We start from the raw sequence: 21,774 nt of genomic DNA on the forward strand, positions 1-21,774 counted from the left end.
AAGAAAAAACCGAGAGAAAAAAAAGGAAAGGAAAAAGATATTTAGGGGAGATAGCTCCCTATAAACACACATACACATTGACACACTGACACACAAAACACGAAAAACTTCTGATTCTGCATTCCTTATGAAAAACTTCCTGTATCATGATAATTGTTGAGGAATGAGACGTCAATGATGAGAATGTAGATTTTTACCCATTCAAATTTTATGATTTGCTATTCTTATCCTATCCATTCTACTTACAATAAATCGATTCAAAAATGTCTAACTTTCTCGCTGCTTCTCGCTGCTTCTCGCTGCCAATGCTGCATGCATGCCTATTTAGTTTAATCCCTTTCCCTTTCCCATACATTCCCATCCCATCACAATCTAAATGATAAAAAATCAAAAAAAAATATATTACATCCCAACCACCCTCATCAAACCATATCCAACTGAAATAACCACTAGCCATGTAAGGATACTTGCTGGTACGCCACGAGTGATGAAATGTTTCACTTGTAAGTATCTTAATCCTGTTTGTGAATCTTCCATCATAATTGCCGCTATGATTTATTAGCATTTGTTTTAAATGTAAATGAAACAAAAGATTATACATACTCATGTTAGGGAATCCACTAGTAGGTAATCCCATAGCAGCACTACACATTAATGTAGCACCCATGACCAAAAGATTAGGATGTGGTTCTTCCATGCCTGCACCTACACTATGAACTAATGGGAGAATGATGAGAGCTGCGACAGTATGACTAATGAAAGTCGCAACAACCAAGACAAGGCAAGAAAATACGACGAGTACGCTATAAAGACTGAATCCTTCAACGCTCGCAGTAATTTCACCAGCAATAGTATGTAACAATCCAGATGAATTGACAGCTTTACCAAGGGAAAGTCCTCCGGCAGCAAGAATTATAATCGTCCATAAGAAATTATTGAAATCCTCCTTAGTTAGGATACCAGTTCCGAAGAATAAAATAATTGGAATGATAGCGACCACACCCATATCACCAAAGATCCATTGGAGTTGATGACTTACACACCAAAGAACGATGGTACCCAAAGTGACAAGGGTAATAAACCATTGAACACCAGAGAATGCATCCTTGACTGGACGAATGGGAACAATTGTGGTTCCACGGCCAGGCTTGAAGGTAAGAAGTAAAAGAATCCAAATAAGGACAATGGAAATTATACCAACTGGCAAGACGATGAAGAACCAAGTACCCCAATCTGGTTGTGGAGACATAATCTGAAGGGCGACAATATTTTGAGGAGATGCAATGGGAGAGAGCATTCCACCAATATTAGACGAAAGTGCAATGCCAAGAATGACTGCTTTCGACATTTGAGATTCAGAAGGAAGATTGCGAAGCATAGGCTAGTATTATTAGTGACAGATCTTAGTGATTAGAGGTATATGCTTACCTGGATGATTGAGAAGCACAAAACAGGTGCCGCAACATTACTAATCCACATACTTGCAAAAGCTGCTACGAACATGTTGGTGATAAGTACTGTTCTTGGCCTTGTTCCCGCTTTACTTAGGACGAAAGTGGCAATTCTCTTAGCAATGTCATATTTTGATAATGCTGCTGCTACTGTAAATCCACCAAGTAGTAACATGATGACTGGAGTCCACATTGCGGAAAAGATATACTTCGCAGCGGCTGGAGCTTCCAATCGATGATGAGGTTTATCATCAGAGCGGACCACTTTAAGAAGTACACAGAGGAAGGGAATCATGAGAGATGTAACGAAGAGGGGTATGACCTGGACGGGGTTAGTAAAAGAAGATTTTAGGCTTTCACGGATTTAGTTACCTCAGTAGCCCATAACAAACTGACAAATATCAGCATTGCTAAACAATTTTGCTGCTCTGGCTTCTCCATGATTGGAATAAGCAGTAGTAGAATAAAGACAGTGATAATTCCAATCAATGTGAACATCGTCGAACTGAAGAGCCATCTTGGACATTTCACCCTTCCAACTGGTGTTGAAAGTTCCTTCATGTCAGGTATATCGGCATCATCCCCTTGTAATCGGAGTTTGGATGGATCATTATCCGCACCAAGTAAAGTTCTGCGGATACCCATATTCGCAGCCTGAGCTTTTCTCTCAATACCAATCATTTCCCTCCAGACTGTATTTCTTTCCCAAACAACATGTTCTCGTAGATGTGATCGTAATTCCTTTTTGGCCATGTCGACGTCCCCTTGAGTTACCACATTGGAATACATGCGCTCGATTCGTGATATATTTTCCTCAATGTGTTTAAGTGTTTCCGGTCGAAAAGGATATGCGGGAGCTACCACATCCTGGAGGTATTTAGACTTCAGATTTCTGTACAAGATCTTGTCATATTTCTTGCAAACTTTTTTGAAACCTGTCTGATTAAGCTGAACGAAGGATTTCAGTTCACAGAGTGAGACATATAAGCCCACGGCGCGCTTTTTCAACGTAATTCCCGACGAATATAATGCATTGAAAGCTTGCTCCGCGAAATCCTCATAGTTATGGCTATTCCTTCGTCCGGGCTTGATCAACTCTGCTGAAGCACGCATATCCTCGATAGTTCCAGGTCTCCCAGTATTCGCATCATAAGGAGAGCTTTTGCTTCGTTGATTTGTTGGCCTGGATGTTTTGCGCAGCGCGGTATTCTCATCGTCATCATCATCATCACTATCTTCCGCGCCTTCATCTATTGATCGACTCATTGTGCTTGAACGCCGCCTTCCCTTTGGAACGAAAGGCTTAAAAATGCTACCTTGTCGCGGACGATCGCTGCTGGAGGTTCTTGGATGACCAACGCCATCTGATCCATTCATTCCATCTGCTTGATTGTTTTCCAAAACTTCGGCGTCAAATGCCTCTTCCTCCTTCAATAGTTCCGATACCTCGCCAAAAATCTCGCGCTCCTTCAATTCATAGAAAGAAGATATCTTTTCCAATTCCGCATCCAGCGCTCTGCGAAAGATAGCATCTGGATCTTCGACCGCTCTTATAAGAGGAGAGTTTTCGGCATCTTCGGCGGCAGTAGAAGGACGATGAATATTTTTCTCGAGTTGGTATATCCTGCGTGTTAAAAAAAACTTTATCAGCATCATTTCTCGCAATAATTCAATTCGCGACAAAACCTACAACTTCTTCAGATTGCTATAAGCAATGTAATGACTACTCCAATCTGGAACAGCATTGAACTGAATACTATGGGAGAACTTCATTTCATCTGCCTCCTCGAGTCTTTTTCTCTTTTCCGCCCTTTTTCTGTCCCTCTCTGTTAAATGCGATTCAGGAGCTTGGCCGTCTTGTGCGCTAGGATATTCAACAAGTTCGATTTCTTCGTTATCTTTGGGTAGATGTTGACGCTTATCACTGTATAAACTCCCTCCCCTGTCCAGACTACTCGAAGAGGTTATCTTATCGTTGTTGAGTCGATGGAGCTGATTCGGTCGTGATTTAGAGGAGGGATTAGAAGCTACCTGGGAGGAAGCTATTTTGAATGTTCTGGGTCTCCAACATCAAGTTACGTAGTATTATTGTGAGTGATATATAATTGGTAACATGTTGCGGTCAGGTCAGGGTATAGTTTGAGTGATGGATATAGTGGAGAAAATATGGCCAAGGTGCACGACTTTTCTATTCTGGATTCTGGATTCTGTGTTCTGTATTCCACGCTTGGGACAAATAAAGTCAAGTTAATAAGGTTAATAAGGTTAATATAAAATAGGATGAATAACCTTGGAATATGATTTGTGGCCTTGAGCCTTGAGGATATGAATATATGACAAGCATAAAAATAACCAGATAACTACGGAGTAAAGTGAGGCTCGTCATTTTCCATCTTTTTTTGGTTCCTGTGGCTTTCCAAAATAGGTAAGTCAGGTGTAACTCTAGGATTTTTGACAAAATTCTTATCCACTTATCATGATGAAATCAAGCATGCAGGTAATTCCCAATTTCTGATTGGTCGAGTAATTTATTGGTAGCCCCACTTTTCACCATTATCAATTTATGAACACTTTGGGTCTTCTGCAGCTTGCGTGTGGCAGTCCGGACGAGAACCCGTTCGCTGGTTCTATAACATCCCACGCTGTGTATGATCACAATGGCGTTGCATGGGTGGTATTGTGTTTCACGGGTAATGTAATAACAATTATTTGACTGAAATGGATTGATCATCGTGATCAGTATACATCACTTCCAATAAACGAAACCAACCATTTCAGTTTGGAGCTTTTCCTCAGTGATGAACATGTACGGGCCACCCCATATCAACAAGCAGACACCCATATCAAATGCAGGAATAATCATGTTGTGCAGCCGAAACACAGCAGCACTCTTTAGGTTTTTGGTTCGTCTGCTATCTAGTCCGGCGTGCTGTGGAACATGGGGTGTGAACATACCTAGTATGTCAAGATGCAGATCTTATAGAGGGGATAGGAGAGGTTGCACAACGATGAGTCAAGATGAATGAGGGCATTGGCATCAGCCTCCAGTGAGCCAAGTGGGCTTTTCCACCTACAAAGTCTGTGCACCTCTCTATGCCTAACAGCACTTTTCAATGTTCCAATTCGGATTGAAACAATCAAATGGGCTTTCACAGTTCGCCAATTACAGGTGCGGACGCCTGGGTGTCGAAATCTGCAATAAGGATGGAACAGATCGATCCGCTAATTGAACTAGACAATGTATTGGAGAAAACTAAAGACTATGGCTTCCAACAAGGAACGAATGCCTGATCGGGTAGGCATAATTGAGCTTTGATACTAAGAAAACCTGCGACTCATAGGAGTTCCAAAAATTCCTCATATCGATACAATTGCTCGCCTGTCGGACGCCCAAGATTCTCAACCCATCAACAGGACAAAAACAAATCCCATTATCAATGCTACAGAGCTACCTCCACCATACTTCAAGTCCATAGCCTCTGACTTCTTTGAAGGAAGAGGTGAAGAGGGTACGACAGTTGTGGCTGGTGGCAAAATTGACGTAGTTGCCGGACTGGCTTCACCTCCTGTGTTATCACCACTGACATTATCATATGGATATGAGTCGGTATACTGTTGCAGATTAGAGAGTTAGCAAGTCATTACCGCACAAACTTGTTGGTTGAGAATGGGAAATTGAAGGATGTGTTTTGAGCAGAGGAGCAGTGGATGGAGTGTGGAATCGATGAGTAGATTTTAGTATGGAATAAAGCAAATCCTGTGAACGAATACGAACATTGTATGTGCCATCAGATCTGCCCCATTCATCAATGATCTTTTTCAATACACCCTGACCTGAACCGCAATTTGATTTCGTGTCGGGCAAAGGCCAAACGGGATCGAATCTCTCGGATGATAGAGGACCTGGGTAGGACGAATTGAAAAGTAGCTTAGTGGTATTGACCGCATAGTTGTCGTATCCCGCTTTGCTTGCAACAAGCCCAAGGACATTTGCACCACAATCCCAGCGACCAAGTGAAGGGAGTCCCCAGTTAAGCTCTATGGTTGAAAGCATACTATAGTGGTTGTAGAAAGTATTGTCGGTAGTGTTCTTAAAAGCAGGTGGAATTGCACCACCAAGAAGGATAGCAAACATCTTATTTTCCTCGTCGTCTTCGTTGTTCTCATCCCAGGTGAGTACGACCAGGGTATCGTTCATAAAATAGTCGTTGGCGAGCAAAGGTTCAAGGAACATGCGAGACCAATTTCCGGCGACTGTGTCGTTAGTATCATGGCCATTATTTGTCATATTCGGTGTGATAAAAGACCATTGGGGTAGAGTCTTGTTCGCCAGATCTTCTTCAAACAACTTGAAGCTCTTGATCAAACTAAGTCTGGTAGCGTTGCTGGTGACTGAATCAAACATCACCAGTGGGTTATGCTTGCGTACATAATCCTGTTGGAATGGATCTGTGGCCGAAAAGTTCCAGCCTTCAAAGCCAGCATATGGTATATCTTCTTGGTATTCGCCCCAAGAAATACCTTTGGTGTCGAGTAAATCTACTACAGTGGATATATTGGCAGGAATTTGAAGAAATTCATCTGCATCCATGCCGAACGTGTCACCTCCGACAACTGCACAATAATTTGGTTGAGACGGATGTGTCACTCCCCAATAATTGGTGAGTGTTATGCCTTGAGCAGCAAGCCATCGGAAATTAGGGTCATTGGTAGCTTCTTTGTAATCCTATACCAAACATGTCAGTCTATGGTAAAATATGGTTGTACAAATCCAAGTGTGCGAGCAAACATGATGATATCTTACCATATTCTCGAGCCATATCTGAACAAATCTGCTAAACACCTCACCACCGACGTCAGAAACGGGAGAAATTGCCCGTTGGGTTGCTTGTGCCGCAGTTATTGCAGTAAGATCTGGCTCAATTGTTGACTGCGGAAGTGCTGATAAGACAGCTGGCGGTGTAGGTATGGTGGCCAAGGTCGAGCCAAAGAGGAGGGCCAACAGCTTGAATGCTGAAAGATTCATTTTTTGTTTTATTTGTTTTGTATGTGTATGTGTTCTTCAAAATTTAAGACCAAAAAGAGTGAATGATTGTTTTTGAACGGAGAAAGGAAATCAAGAAGCTGATGTTGAAAATAGCATAAGAGGAAGTTTTAGTGTGATGGGTTTTCTGACAAGGGAAGGCACCTCCCCAATACTCGTGGCTTCTCAATTTGAGATGCAGGCCTCAAATTCAGGAAGTGTTTCAGCTGGAAATGTCAACAAGACATCGCCACAGCCACAGCTCAAATCTTGGAAACTTTGACTTACTTGTCGATATTAATTTCAAAGATTTGAAGATGCCACAGAAGACCTAGGATACTTGACATAAGACGGCGTCATCAAGCATATATCCTCATTGAATCTCGCATCTCTCATTGCTTCAGCGATGTTAGCTGCAGTGATCACCGGAAATCTTTCCGACGTCATATTGATATGCAATTTATACCGAGACAAATCTGTGTCGGGGTATTCCTCCATGAGACAATAGTTACATTTTTGCACGAGTTCTTCGTAACTGATGTCTTCAGAAATGTACCACCGTCTTGACCATGAATCTTCGCCATTATCGGTGGTTTCCTTGCCGAAACGCACTTTGATGTAGAAATATGATTCTGAAGATAGAAGGAAGGGCGACATAACTTCGTGTCTTTGTGGACAGAAGAAAATTGATGAAAAGTGACTGATTCCCTTGAATAATGATTTGTCTAACGATTCGAAGGGCCTTAGATCTACTTGTGATATGTATGCAAGTAAGTTGATGAATAGATGATTGATTTTCTTCTGTGTTCTGTTTGTACTTGAGAGCATAGCAGAATAACCGATATCTAGGTCGCGGTTTCCTTTTCAGAAGTTGCTTTTGATCGGGGGCCACATTAAAGATTCAATGCAAACGCCGGCTTTACTCCATGAAATTTCTTTCTATGAGGAAAGTACGAGGCATATCATTTATTAATTGGCCTGGATGCATTTTACTAGTAAGTTCATGTTGGCCTGAATTCTTCAAAGGCAGCAGTTTCTCCGTACATGATAAGGAATTTATATAGGGTAAAGCCCTTGCAAAAGGGGCTGTCTTTAACATAATAGGTAATGAGCGATGATCTTTCAGGTAATCATTGATCCATCATGATAAAGACGACGAAAACCCAATTTTTTGCAATCTATTTCGAAGAGGCTACTGAATCAATAACCGCTCCGCTTACTTCAGCTGCCGCAAATTTGTCATTGCAAAAGCCCGAAAACTCCCCACTTCCCAACACAAACCTGCATCCGTCTTCTAATTCCTCTCACGTCCACACTACCTCCCATGCTCAACCTTATCAAGACGATACTTGACGTGGATATAACCCTGATTAGCTCTTGCCATCATCGCCTCCAGACTATTGTTGACAAGAGCGTCCTCTTGGGTACACGCGTCAGCCTCTCCTCGACCCAAAATACGGCTATATCTAATCTTATGAACACCCACGCAATAGTCATTCATTACATCATCATCCCAGACGAAAAAAACTTCCACAAGCTCGATTTCTTTTGTAGGTTTGTCGGGATGAAGATTCGAGATAACGGTTTGAATGTTCTGCATCAAGACGCGGACCGTGAATGGTCGATCTTGGGTTTGGAGGGTTATACCTTCTGTTTATTGGATAGTTAAGGGTTGATACAAGTTTAGGGTGATTTGATTAAATCTCAAAGTGCGACTTACGCCATACACCCGGCTTGTTATATTTGGAGCTTTGATTAAGCTGGATGAGATCAGCAAAAGCAGGCTTTTCATCGACAAGTTCATGAGCACTGAGGATAAGAGTACGGAAGTTTTGCTCGAGAAATTCCAGAAGCCCATCAAAGGATACTGAATTTGTTTTGAGATCGCCGAGTTTCTCCGTAAGCTTAGTAATGGCATTACTGTTACGTTCGTTTGAGGTGGCTAGTTGCTCGAACCTTTCGACCAAGAGCTTTACTTGATGAAGAAGGCTCTTATGTAGGTTCTGCTGTTGCTGGTAGGGCTGATCATTTGGACCGCGTTGAGGTCTTTCAAGGTTAGGATCAGGATTTGAGGGGTTGACATTACCAGCAAATGGAGGAATTTTCTTTTCGCTGCCAACTGTATGCTGATTCAAGAAATTTATTTTCTGCTCTATGGGACTAGGCGTAGTTGATACCTGGATGTCCTCGGATTTCATCCCTTCAGCAATCAAGTCAATACCCTCCTGGATCTTTTGAAAACCCATGAGCAATTCCATTGGGCTACTGGTGGGTCCGGTAATGGATGGAATTGATGATCCAGGAGCAGAATCCGGCCCATCATAGACGATTTGCTGGACATTTGTTGTGGAAATAAAAGGAGGAATATCTCTTGGTTCACTCATGGTGAATAGATTCAAGATGGCCCCGGAACTCGTTTGAGTAACGGCCTTGAGTCTGTAAAAAGTCAGAAAGTCCAGGAGTAATGCATTGATGACTCACTTACTGACAGGAATGAAGTAAAGAAAGTATTGAGTACTATCTATTAAGCTTCTGGCGCGGAATCAAAACTTTCAAGGATCGTCAAATTTGCAAATAGTGTGAGAAACACAATCTATTCATCGGATTCTGGGATGAGCTGCAGCACACTCTTATATATTCCTCAACAGAGAATTTAGACTGATTAAAAGGGACCAAGACATCTTTATGATATAGTTTTCATTGTAACCTATAATACCATTGAAAAAGAAATTTGTTAGAGTCTCTCAGATGTAACTCATTGTGTCATAGAAATTATTCTTTCATTTCAACATATTCACTATGAGCTCAAGCTTCATGTGCTACCGCTCAATGATTCCACTTCAAATTTGTTTTCTTTTGACGAGTTTTGGATATGCTAACAAACGACAGCTTTTCCATAGGACTTAATACATTCCTTTCTTCCTTATTAACTCTATTCTGTTTATTATTGCTCCATCCAAAAGCCTAAAGCCCAAAATTGATCATCATAAGAGTCTATAAGGCTCAATGTCGAAATTTTACTTTGTCTTTATAAAGAATAATTTACATAGGTCATTCTGAATTCTCCAAAGAAGGTTCCATTGAAAAGGTTGCATTCATGTTTCCTGCAGTGATGTATAACAAATAGATATTTTATGTACAAAATCGATTGTTTTATATACTGGTTTCTCGTCCGATTTCAAAAACTATGTCTTTGATATGAAAGTAGTTTATCACCAAGATCCAATGTAAGGCTTATTAGCTTGTTATTACTCTTTGTTCCAGACTTAATTGATATTTGGTGAGGGTAGCTCGGTGGATGTTACTTCACGATGAATCTTATGCTTATTTGATTTTGATTAGGCATTATCATATTGTTTGTTTAGTTATTAAGCGCAAGGTCGGCTTACGGATACATGTTTACCTGCTATTTTCTACTCATATCCAAATATCTTAATGCTAAGTAATCTCGAACATAGTGGAAGGAACGATGAGTGTAATAAATTTGAGATCGTACCTTCTGATTATGTGACTGGGTACTTCTCTGGCTTTTGCTCTCAAAGACATACTGTTGACCTCCTGGGATCTTGGCAGCATATGCATATATATTGCATGATGCATATAAGGAGCAAACAAAACTCAACTTTTAATTCATTCTTTCCTTTTTGGTATACTGTTTGTTTGCTTTCAATATTTTGATTTCAAAGCACTTAAATTCCGAAGGCTGAATACCTAACCTTATTCCTTCATTTTTTGAATATATACTCGCAGCTTAACTGCTTAGCTAGAGAATCAATCAATTCAATCTGATGCTCTTTCTAGTCTCAATAAACCCAATACATACATTCAATTTGGCAAATAAACCAACCCCTTTCTTCTTTCCCATTTAAGCGACCGCTCTTACTCCACCAATACTACCAACGCAGCTTTTAATCTCGCGTCTATTCTTATCTACGTTCCAACTCTCTTTCTTATTCATCTTTTTTTCAGTCTTAATAACATTCAATCAAAAGAACAGCGTTACTCTCACTTTTACTATATATTGAGTACCGGATATTAATATTCTAGTAAGAAGATATTCTAAGTGATTTGCACCTTTTTGCCACGATTCTCTCCACCAATTGTAATAAAAAAGTACATTTCAAAACCTTCAAACCTTGGTCCTGGTTTTGGAAACAATGTCTATACTCAAAAGGAGAAATTCGTGTTCGGAAGAGGACGAGTTCGATTTTGATGAGGAACCAGAATTTCCTTTAAAGAGATTGAAGATGCTCGAATCAATTGTTGATTCTGACGAGGAATTAAAACCTATTTTTAAACTGGGGTTCCTGGAATCACTTAGTGATTCTGACGAGGAACCAGAATATGTTTTAAAGAAACTGAATATCCTCGAATCACTTGTTGATTCTGACGAGGAGCCAGGATCTCCTTCAAAGAACTTGGAAAGATCAGAATCACCCATGGATATAGAAGGATCTCCCGAATCCACGCCCGAATCTTCTCCCGAGTCACTTCCACAGAAACCATTCAAGTCCATATTATCATCTCCACAGGTTTCAATGATGGAATATGAATTTGACGATGATCACTCTCTTGAGTCTTTTTCAAACAAACAAGTGAAATTCGCGTCACCACTTGAACACATCAGAGAATTTTATAAAAATGAAATACTCGAATTCCCCATAAGAGAAGGCCCTTTTAGTCAGAATTATGTACTTTGTCCAACCATTCCGGAAAGGGTTCCTGCTCCGGTTACTCCTCGATTGACCAGAAACCGGCCTATTCTGTTCTTCAAAAACCAAATCACGATCCCGACCCCTCCACCTCGACAAGTTACTCTGATTCCTCCACCTTCACCTCGACCAGCACCTCTACCAGCACCTAGACTACTTGGTGCTATGCTTCCTTCACCCCTGCAAGCTTTTCCTCCACCTGGTCTGCCAAGTGATAGAAACGGCTCTAATAAAGATGAGGATAGCAAAGAGTCGATTGCTGCTCAAAAGATCAAAATCAGCATTCAGTACAATAAGACCTCCGAATCTATCATTCATGCAAGCAAAGATCAGAATGAAAGTGAGGATTCTGATGATGGCGAGGATCCTGGTGATAGCGAGAATTCTGGCGACAAGGGGGATTCTGATGATAGGGAGGAGTCTGGTAACAGGGAGGAGTCTAGTAATAGGGAGAATTCTGGTGATAGGGAGGAGTCTGGTGATAGGGAGGAGTCTGGTGATAGCGAGGATTCTGGTGAGATTGAGGAGTTTGATGATAGCGAGGATTCTAGTGATAGCGAGGATTCTGGTGACAGTGAAGAACCTGATGAAGAAAAAGATACTTCCTTGCGTCCTCTTTTCCGTTTTGAAGGACCCCAAGCTATTCTTCCACCTCCTCATGACTCAAGTAAAGCGGTACTTGTGCCCACCATAGAAACTGACTCAATGAATCAGGAAAATAGCGACGGCATCGATGACGAAAAAACCAATATGCATCCCCTTTTCAACCCACAAACCGACTCATCCGACAATAATAAGCCAGTTCTTTCCAAACCATCAGTACCTAGATTGGTGCTCACCATGGGGAAGAAAAGAACTGAAGCCCCAAAAAATGTTGGAGCTAATTCTATTGAGTCTCCTCATTACGATTACACTATGGCAATGTATAGAGGATCTGAATTGGGTCCCCAAATCGAAAATCATTCAACATGCCGCTTTTGTGTTTCTCCTTCGGAAAAATGGCCTCCACTTACATCCGAAAATAGCCTCTACCACCCGATACAGGGAAGAGGAGACCCGATGCCCTGGCGAAAGAACCGAGAGATAACAATCACTCGTATCGTAGGACCCCTCATTCGTCCAATCCTTCACTTCCGAAAAGATTCCGACGAAATAATCACAACGATCATTGAATTTACCGACGCCGCGGGCGAAGATCGTCTTCTTGCATTTATTGATCGCGCAGAGGAAGATGCAATTAATGCAGGTATGCCCGAGAATCTCGAACCGGTAAAACTTATCGTTACGTGGGATAATGGAGCGCAGTTACATACACTTCCGTTCGGAAAGGGAAACCGTGATAATTCAACAATGCATTTGATTAGGACGACTAAAGATTGGAGAGCAGCGATTCGCCTGATGCGAAGACAAGAATGGTCGAATCAAAATTGGACTATCTGGTGGAGGGAAAAGCATGAGGATCCTGATGAGGAGATGGATAGAAATCCAAAGGATGCTAGTTCAAGCAAAAATACCAGCTGATGCGTATCTATTTCTACTAAAAGACCTTGAGAAGTAGTCAGCAGGTTTTTCCCTTGAAGACCATAAGAGAATGGATACAAAGTGTTTTGATGAGAATCATAAGCAGAGGACATTGATGGAGCATTCAACTTATATGACCTGAGAAGTACAATCTCCATGTTTGAGATGTCTTTTTTCTCATTATTTTTCATTACTGTTTTTTTGACCTATTTCATGTACAAAAAATTGATATTACAATGAGCGGAATTTCAGTCAAAGAGGGCTTCCTGGCCTGGATAGAAAAGCTTGCAGGGCCTTTCATAGCGAAATCGTTAGTACATAAGAACTTGAATGGTTTTGTTTTTCAGAAATTCAGCAGTTTTTAACGGAGAATCAAGCTCCACTCTTCATCATCTCATAGTAATTTGTGGTTTCTTTTTTGCCATCACGGAAACACCTCACTGACTCGTCACTTTCAAGCATTGCCCTTGCATTTTAAACATAAGATTATATGGAATACGGCTTGCGCTTTAATTTAATAAGAGATTTTCCATTCTTAGAAAAGAAATCCAATATCTCCTCGGCGGTCATGTAAGTCACGCCCGTATATTAAGTGCGATTGATTCTTCATCCATCAAAATATTCCTCTTTGCCGACTCTTTGTTGTGGAAAATATTCGATCCTGCCTACATCTAAAACAAGTCTTTGACAGCGCGATTTCTGGCGCTCTGAGCTGCTATACTTAAGGACTTGCATCATCTGCTCTCCCTGCAAATGATACCTCGTCCATGTTTCCCTTAGCTAAACTTGTATATTGCTTGTTCTTGCCGACATGATCTTGTCCAACAGCATTAAACTTTTTACTTTCATCAGTATCGCACTCTTTACCAGTAGATTGAATTAGACTCTGCAACTTATATGTGGTTTGGTTGACGGTGTGAAGAATTAATGAAACCTAAAAGTCACTAGGTACTAGGCAGAACTGGGCAATTCGTATGACCTTAATACGTTGTCACAGTCCTGTTACGAGGTTTGCCGTCTAGATCACGTGGAAGTGCTCCAGGCTCTCGAGGTGGTTTATAACTAGGCGTCAAGCAAGGACTTAAGTAATGATAATAATGATATGCAATTCGTAACTAATAGTAGAGTATACTAAATGATTGATCTTGAGCACGAAGCTCTATACAAAGGAAATCCATCTTGATTATATAGACCTTCGTGTTCTAGCTGATCAGTAGGATCAGTATGGCTCAGTACTGAGCTTGCTGATCCTCACTGAGTCAGTCACATGATATTGGTAACACGTGAGCGTCTTCTTGTTACCCGGCGTAACAAGTCCGCAATTGCGAAAGATAGCGGAACATGGAAATGAACTAGTTGTAGTGATTTAGTACTTCACTTATACACTGTTAGCTTATCTATGAAACTAGACTGCGCCAATTGGTGAGATAATCACAGATTCTGCAAGAGATGGGAGACTGTATTGAAACCGCACTGATACGGGAATTGTATAAAATAGATGGTACAAAAGGAAGAAGCCCGGGTATCATAAAATTTTTCTCGCTATAAGCCAAGTGAAAAGATATTAGCATAAGATCCATTGATTTCCAGTGCAATGGGAGGAAATGAAAAAGTTACCATCTTTCAATCAAGGGACGTGACGAATCTAAGCATTGTGATCATTGTTCTAACTAACTACCCATCATAAAATATCTCCTCGTCCAAGTTCATAGGAAAAAAATGTATCCCTGAATGTTTACAAACTTATACGACTTCGTCTTCTACAATATATCACCAAGGCCTTAATTGGATGGGAACATCAGATCGATTTTTCTTTTCAACTAGGATGATAAACCACTTATATTTCTTTTACAATTAGAATCTACATATACAAGCGGCTAAGAATGTACTATATAAGCCTAGAAAGACTATTATTATTAAATATAAAATTTAAATATTTGAAAAAAGATTATATATATTCTTATAAAAAAACAGTGTATATATCGATATTAATTATCTTATTATAAATATATAAATATTCTCAATCAATTTTTATAAATAAATATATTTATTATTTAATCTTGAATTTTTAAATTTTTTAATAATTTAAATTGAATATTATATAAAAGAAAATACTTTATATAAACTAATAAATCACTCTCAATTTGAAAAATAGCATAAAACAGGTTTTTAGAATTCCTTTTATAAACTTCCTACCCTCAAAATCATTCTTTATTTTACCTCACTTGACGCTATATACAGCAGATTCCAGGATAATAGAAAAATGCCAACGGAAAGAAAAGAAAGCACTCCGAAACATATACAAAACTTGATATAAAAGCAGTCTATACTCAGGGATACAGCGCCTCTATCCCATTTAACTATACCACCGGGACGGTACATATAAAAACCCTGTTCCTTTTTCCCATTTCCCCTCAATCAATATGTAGCTCCCAGTCACCTATATTCTTACTGAAACAGAGATTAATAATCTTTTATTTTCAAAGATCCCATCTCATCAATTGAAAGGATCCCAGAATGAATAGAATTCTTCACATCCCTTATGTTTTAATCATATCCCAATCTATAAGAAGCAACAATCTCCCCTCTAATCAAACCCAACTAATTCCCCAACAACCAACCATAAAATTCCTCTTACATCATCCCGCCTCCAGTGACCAATAAAAGATAGATATGTATCCCTTTACACCAACCCATATTCGAAAGAAAGCAGATAAGACTACAATCCCCGAAACACCCCAACCCATCGCACAACACAGCACACAATCGCAACTCCCCGCATCCCGCGTCAAACCCACTCAAGACGGACCTAACCCTAATCTCCCAAATACCCAACACCTAGTCCTAACCGAATACAGAATCGCAAACTGGTTTTCCGACACCCAATTCCTAAGTATGGGTGTGCTTCTCATTCAAGCCCCATATTCATATACAGATCTTGTCGATGCGATTAGAAGCCGCTCAAGCAATTGGGAAGATGTTCCGTTGAAGTGTAGAGTGGAAAGTATTGCAGTGAGATGGGAGATTGATCAGATGGTTGATGATGATTCATATGATACTCTTTGTGGTCCTGATGTTGCTGTGGATAGGCTTATATTCATGATGCGTGAGAGAAGTTGGAAATATCGTTTGGTTGTTGTGTATCATGCGGAGGAGAATGATAGCGATGAGGATAGTGAGCCAAATGTTCGTGAAGCCTCTCCGATACTCTGAAGATCAGCGGATGGTGACGGAAGAACTAGGTCAACACGGGGGACAACTTCCCGTAGGACATCTTGAAGTTTAGATCAAATAGGCATGTTTCAGGATGACGATAGAGCGAGAGAACACTTGCCCCAATGAAAAGAAATGTAAATGAATTAAAATCAACTATCTTTAAGACCCTGTGATTTTGTTGCCCACAAACCTAATATACATTATCAAGTCCTACTTACTCAAGAGACTTCCTGGATCAATTTCCCGCCCATAGCATTCCCGCTAGACTTAATTCCACCTTGGAACAAAGCACCGGTAGGACCTTCCATCCACTCTTCTGGTACACCAATTCGATTCCCATCCTTATTACTAACCCATCGAACGAAAAGCGGGTTCGGCTTCTGGGGTTCTCCTTCCGGAGTCGCGTCAACAACGGGCCCATTGAGATCTTTGCGACGAGCGTTGGTCTTCGGTGCTTGCTTCTTAAGAAGTTTGTTGATTGTTTCCATCTAAACTTTGTATAAGCAAGGTGAACTAGCGGTGAAAAGGAGACCAGGTGGGTAACTGGATAACTCTTAGGATGTGATTACCTTCTCTTCTTCGTTACGCTTCTCACTAAGATTCTTCCTTCTTCGTGCCATTTCTGCCCGTCTCATAGCATGCTCTTCAGCTGTGAGATGTTTCTTCACTTGGACCTCTTGAGTGGATATTAGCGCGTGATCACATTAAACCATGAAACAACGTACCATCGGGAAGAGCCATGAGATATCCACTAGCAGCATCGTCAAATCTTGCTCTTTGTCTCCTCGTCAATTTATTGAGATCGGGAGTAGACCCTCTGCTCTCATTTGCGGGATTTTCATCATCACTATCGAGTAACTCATCTTCTTCCGCAGCCGCTTCAATCTCCTCATCTTCTCCCTCTGCATCTTCCTCATTTACACTTTGAATTACTTCCTCCTCCTCGATTTCTTCTCCTAAGTCACTGTCGAGTTCACTGAGTTCATCGTCATCATCACTGAGCCCCATTTCCTGTTGCTCAACAGTAGCAGCGGGTATTTTCGGTGGCTCCTTCACAATGATTTTAGTTTGTCCAGCCGACGCTTTAGAAATTTGGATGGTAGGTGGAGTCGGTTGCACATCCATATCAACGTCTCCGTCAGCATCTAGGTCGTCATCTTCACCTTCCGCATCGGGATCATCTTCACCCTCAGCATCTTCCATTTCTTCATCATCTTCCTCACTCTCTGATTCCAAAACATAACTCTTCCTGACCTTCCTGTTTCTCTTGCCTTCGAGGATCTCGCCACCGACAAATTGATCTCTGCTATTAACCATAACAGGTGGGCCAGTGACAGGGCTTGATCTTGTCGCTTCTCTCAATTTACTTGATGATGTCTTGACGGTCAAACGCATTGACTCCGGACTTTTCGATTCTGGTGGTGCTGGTCCACGTGATACGGTGGCAGTTGAGGCGGGCTCTGGATTGGTGCGACGCGATCGTGATGACCTAGGAGATACCTGTTCAGAAACAATAATTACGTCTCTAGCTTTGACAGCTGCCGACCGCTGACTGCGACGTGTAGACATCTTGCTCCAGATAGTCAATCAAATACGAGGTGAACAAATTCAAAGGGGTGGTAGGTTTGTTGATCTTGATGGATTCCTTGATCCAAGATTGTTTCTTTTGAGGTTATTGATAATACGGCAAAGGATGTGGAGTGATTTAAGCACAGTTGGTGGTGATTCAGTTGGCAAGGGCAGGGTCACTGCCTTGATAAGACAGAATTGCGGAGAATGACCGGTGAGCAGACGCTTTGCACACATAAACGCGCTGTTCTTACACAATTCGCCCAATCCTGTCTTTTCAAGACTGACCAACCACGTAGCTAATAAGATTCATTCTCTGATGCCTCGTCTCTCGCCCCTTGTTTGTACGACGAACGCAAGATATGATTATCGTAAAACAACACGAGGGTTAAATCGAAAAGTGGAAATAGAGTGGACGATCAAAGGTAACGCTTAATTACGGAGATTTGCGTGCAGCAACATGTTACCAAGAACAAACGGAGGATTAATGCGACTGTGAGAATAATGGAAATTTCAACATCTGAGAGATGTTCAAAGACTTACTCGTTCTTGTTGGTGGCTGCATCAGCCCTACCAGCTTTTACACGGTGATCCGTCCAATCGATTTCTCCATCTCCCTCAGAATCAGTACTGAGTTTACGTATGCGCTTACTGGGTCGCTCGGCTTTTCCTGACATTTTGATACTCGTTGATACCCACTTCCTAAAGTATATCGATGTTTATCCCTAGGTCCAGCAGCGTGATAATGTGTGATGTAAAGTTGGATTGTCGAACCGATTGGCGATTTTCGTTCATAAGATGTTGAAAGTTGATAGATCGTAATAGAATGGAATGGTAAATGTCGTAAATGTCCAATATCAGAAGTTGGGAGTGTGAAAGAGATATTTGCGACAATCTTGAAGGTTAATTGTCGTGAATGCTTTGATACATACAAAAACGACTAAGGTTAGTTCACAACCAATCAAAAAGTCCACCTTGAGATTATGTCATCAACCTTCCGTGCCGAGGCACATGTAATTACTGACACCGACAATTCTACCTATCTTGCCAGAGCTTCGAGCGCTTCTCACTTATTATCTAAGAAGTTTCTTCAACGAACTACACAGAGCAGGATGAGCGACTCTGACAACGAGACTAAAAAGCCAGATGTGCCTGCATGGCAACTCCAAGGCGATGAGAAACAGTCCGATGAACCAGGAGAAGCAGTTGTTGAACCACCAAGTCGGACGTCAATACTCGAGCAGGCGAGGAAGTTCTTAGAAGAAGATGAAGTGAAGAATGCGTCTGCGGACAAGAAGATTGCTTTTCTAGAAAGCAAAGGTCTTGGAGGGGATGATATAAAGGAGCTACTAGGTGTCTCTCGGGATGATGAAGCCCCAAATACATCTCTGGTTAAAACACCGGAAGCCAAACCACAACCTCAACGGCAGCCGCAGCCGCGATCTTTACCTCCAACTACCCAAGCAAGCTATTCGCCAGCACCTCGCGATCAACCTCCTATAATAACCTATCCCGAATTCTTAGTTCAACCATCTCCTTCCAGCCCTTTAATTACCAAACACCGCCTTCTCACGACTCTCTATCTCTTCGGCTCTTTCAGCTTCCTTCTTTATGGCACAAATACCTTTTTGATACGGCCTATGCTCAACACCCTCACCGAGTCCCGACGATCCCTATCTTCCGCCACTCTCAACAACCTCCAAAAGCTAATCCACAAACTCGAAAATTCCGTCTCCGAAATCCCTCCTACCTACCACTACCGTAAATCCTTCCAATCCGATTATCTAGACTCTGATTCTAGCTCCGTAACTAGTGATCCTACCGAGCTATTCCACCGCGACATTGGGGTCCAAACATCTCTTCCCTCATCACCTATTCAAACACCTAGTTCACCGTCCCTAATATCCCACGCGCATACCCCAACCACACCAACCGCAATCCAGGCATCGCGTCTGACAACCCTGCAGGGCACATTGTCATCACTACTAGAAGACTCGACATATGAATCATCCGCAAACGAAGAGCTAGAAACGAGAATGACGATGTTGAAGGAATATCTACAAGGATTGGTTTTCCCAGCTCCGTTCAACTATCGCTCTGGAGCTTATTCGGATGGACGTGATAGAAATGGTAATGACAAGGAGGGAGAAGATGAATTTGCAAAGGTTAAGAGGGAGATTAGGGGTGTTAAAGGAGTTTTGCTTAGTGCGAGAAGTTTTCCTGGGGGTGTTAGAGCGAAATAATGGGCGCGGGAAGAAAGATTGCATGGTAATGGCAGGTTTAGCCAATAATAGATGAGCTATGAATGGATATATTTTTTGGGATCATCGTATATGTGTATGCTTCCTTGATTGAATCTGGTGATGAGAGACCATGTGATTTTGATTCAAGTACCTACGAGAACCTAACCATCAACTTAGCAAAACCATAAAAAGACCCAGCACAGACAAATAATTCAAAATATCAGACGAGAACCCTGAAGATGTGTATCTTCCGTCAAAATCCTCGTGCTCGAGTTTTTATTCATATCTTGAGATAACCACACACCATGACCTTAATAAGACTTCCATGCCCAGCCCCTTAATAATATTCACCACTATCTAAGATTTAAGATACTCCGGAATTTGGATGTTCTTTAGCTTCTATGCATAGATATTTGATACCTAGGAGATTCGGTAGCGCCTATGCTGAATTGTCGTGTTGAGCTCATTCGCAAAATGGTTATGAAGTTGGGTGAACAGCTTGGTTATTCTATTAGTTTGCGGGAGTAGAATAGAATAGATTTTATATACGAGAGGAGGGACGACTGGGGTTGGTTGGTTGTTCGGGTGTGTTTTTGGAAATCACAAGCAAGATTTAAAGTAATGAAGGATTGGTTATCAAGAATGATATTTTGGATATGTAAGTCATAAGTAGGAAAAGAGCAAAAGAGCAAAAGAGGGAGAAAATCATAGAATAGTGAAATCCAACTCAATTCCTTCTCGTAGATCCATCAAAAGAGAGAGTATCAAATTTAAAAGTAGAGCAATAAAGAGAAAAACATGAATAGAGGCGGCGGTAGTTGAGGCTGACTATAAGGAAAATAAGAAAGGCAAATAATAAATCCAGGCACAATCAACTCAATTCCTCCACATTCCTTCATCAAAAGAGAAAATATCAAGTTAAAAGCAACGAAAGAAAACCATGAACAGAGATGCCAGAGATGAGACTAGCTACAAGGTCCAAAAACTAACAATAATATGATTGCGGTGACAGTTGAAGCGGAATGAAAGCACTTTCATGACATACATCAATCATATTTGAAAGGTGTACCTTAAGTTAACAAAGGACACTAATAATGATTATTTAGCCATTATGTGTTAAATGGTGTGCAGCTGGGTTTACCTAGGATACTAAGCATTAAAGCTATTCTCATGGTGTACCCAGCTTGAAGAGGAAGAGCTTTTTATGTTCCTCGAGAAGGTTTCTTTGTTGCTAGTTTATCTATCTGATACCTAAGACAGATGTCCAGCATAAAGATGAAATTTTTCCCCATGATACGGGTCAAACCATGCATAGCATGCAGGCTCAGTACATTGAGAAGACCGTTCTAATGGTATGTAAGTCTCTTCTTCAGGGTGCTCCTTTTGATGATGCTTAATGAGGTCTTTCTCTCTAAAATAACCCCGCCTTCCAACACGTGGACATCCATCAATTTTGCAAGGGAAAGTACACTCATTGTGCTCTTCGCGCATGTGCTTTGTGAACTCTGATTGACTGCGAAATGGTGCCTGGAAGTTTTCCATTCGAAGGGGGAGCTTTTCGAATTCAAGGCCGCGATATTGTGGGCATTCTGAATGCGTGCAAATAAGATGAAAAGGATAGAACACTGATATCGAATTCGTAGTCCCATCGTGTGTTTTGGAGGAGGCGTCAGTTTCGTGGTGATGATATTGTTTCAAGTGTTGTAACAGATGATCTTTGCGACGAAAGCCCTCGACACCACGATGGCGTTTGCAGAAAGTACATGGATACTGGGGGAGATCAGTCCCAAAATTCTTGAGATGTCGATTAAGGACGTCAAGTCTCGAGAATAAGGAGCCACAACTGCAGGCATATGGATTGTGTTGGCGCTCTCGGGCATGTCGATAGAAGTCGAACTCCGAAAAAAAGTTCTCTTGGCATTCGAAGCAATGATGACGATTCTGATGCTGAATACGATTGTGTCTTGTACCGTGATGTCCCCTTTCGTGAGCTTTTCTCTCTGAAAAAGAGACGAAAGTTTCGTTGCAATTATCAAGTC

At 41.3% G+C, this 21,774-nt stretch overlaps 9 protein-coding genes across 9 annotated transcripts; 4 read left to right on the forward strand and 5 right to left on the reverse strand.

Annotated features, from left to right (window-relative positions):
- Positions 1-267: 267 nt before the first annotated feature.
- On the reverse strand, positions 268-3,844 carry SS1G_03898 (hypothetical protein; the record flags this gene model as incomplete). The annotated part of the gene is made up of 6 exons (XM_001595758.1): positions 268-308; positions 604-1,381; positions 1,429-1,773; positions 1,824-3,075; positions 3,142-3,402; positions 3,816-3,844. 6 exons carry the CDS (start codon positions 3,842-3,844, stop codon positions 268-270), a joined length of 2,706 nt encoding a protein of 901 aa, XP_001595808.1.
- A 353-nt stretch (positions 3,845-4,197) lies between these two features.
- Positions 4,198-4,314, reverse strand: SS1G_03899 (predicted protein; the record flags this gene model as incomplete). Its single annotated transcript, XM_001595759.1, has 1 exon — positions 4,198-4,314. One exon carries the CDS (start codon positions 4,312-4,314, stop codon positions 4,198-4,200), a length of 117 nt encoding a protein of 38 aa, XP_001595809.1.
- A 536-nt stretch (positions 4,315-4,850) lies between these two features.
- On the reverse strand, positions 4,851-6,477 carry SS1G_03900 (hypothetical protein; the record flags this gene model as incomplete). Its single annotated transcript, XM_001595760.1, has 3 exons — positions 4,851-5,063; positions 5,227-6,177; positions 6,256-6,477. 3 exons carry the CDS (start codon positions 6,475-6,477, stop codon positions 4,851-4,853), a joined length of 1,386 nt encoding a protein of 461 aa, XP_001595810.1.
- A 1,312-nt stretch (positions 6,478-7,789) lies between these two features.
- Positions 7,790-10,020, reverse strand: SS1G_03901 (predicted protein; the record flags this gene model as incomplete). The annotated part of the gene is made up of 4 exons (XM_001595761.1): positions 7,790-8,124; positions 8,195-8,910; positions 9,359-9,406; positions 9,971-10,020. 4 exons carry the CDS (start codon positions 10,018-10,020, stop codon positions 7,790-7,792), a joined length of 1,149 nt encoding a protein of 382 aa, XP_001595811.1.
- A 611-nt stretch (positions 10,021-10,631) lies between these two features.
- On the forward strand, positions 10,632-12,707 carry SS1G_03902 (predicted protein; the record flags this gene model as incomplete). The annotated part of the gene is made up of 1 exon (XM_001595762.1): positions 10,632-12,707. One exon carries the CDS (start codon positions 10,632-10,634, stop codon positions 12,705-12,707), a length of 2,076 nt encoding a protein of 691 aa, XP_001595812.1.
- A 2,673-nt stretch (positions 12,708-15,380) lies between these two features.
- SS1G_03903 (predicted protein) lies at positions 15,381-15,920 on the forward strand (the record flags this gene model as incomplete). Its single annotated transcript, XM_001595763.1, has 1 exon — positions 15,381-15,920. The coding sequence occupies one exon, from the start codon at positions 15,381-15,383 to the stop codon at positions 15,918-15,920; it is 540 nt and encodes a 179-aa protein (XP_001595813.1).
- Positions 15,921-16,141: 221 nt separating this feature from the next.
- On the reverse strand, positions 16,142-18,169 carry SS1G_03904 (hypothetical protein; the record flags this gene model as incomplete). The annotated part of the gene is made up of 4 exons (XM_001595764.1): positions 16,142-16,411; positions 16,493-16,599; positions 16,649-17,412; positions 18,036-18,169. 4 exons carry the CDS (start codon positions 18,167-18,169, stop codon positions 16,142-16,144), a joined length of 1,275 nt encoding a protein of 424 aa, XP_001595814.1.
- Positions 18,170-18,604: 435 nt separating this feature from the next.
- On the forward strand, positions 18,605-19,735 carry SS1G_03905 (hypothetical protein; the record flags this gene model as incomplete). Its single annotated transcript, XM_001595765.1, has 2 exons — positions 18,605-19,297; positions 19,460-19,735. The coding sequence occupies 2 exons, from the start codon at positions 18,605-18,607 to the stop codon at positions 19,733-19,735; spliced, it is 969 nt and encodes a 322-aa protein (XP_001595815.1).
- Positions 19,736-21,042: 1,307 nt separating this feature from the next.
- On the forward strand, positions 21,043-21,534 carry SS1G_03906 (predicted protein; the record flags this gene model as incomplete). The annotated part of the gene is made up of 2 exons (XM_001595766.1): positions 21,043-21,087; positions 21,379-21,534. 2 exons carry the CDS (start codon positions 21,043-21,045, stop codon positions 21,532-21,534), a joined length of 201 nt encoding a protein of 66 aa, XP_001595816.1.
- Positions 21,535-21,774: the final 240 nt, after the last annotated feature.

This window comes from Sclerotinia sclerotiorum, genomic scaffold (assembly GCF_000146945.2).
Source record: "Sclerotinia sclerotiorum 1980 UF-70 scaffold_4 genomic scaffold, whole genome shotgun sequence".
Taxonomy (NCBI): domain Eukaryota; kingdom Fungi; phylum Ascomycota; class Leotiomycetes; order Helotiales; family Sclerotiniaceae; genus Sclerotinia; species Sclerotinia sclerotiorum.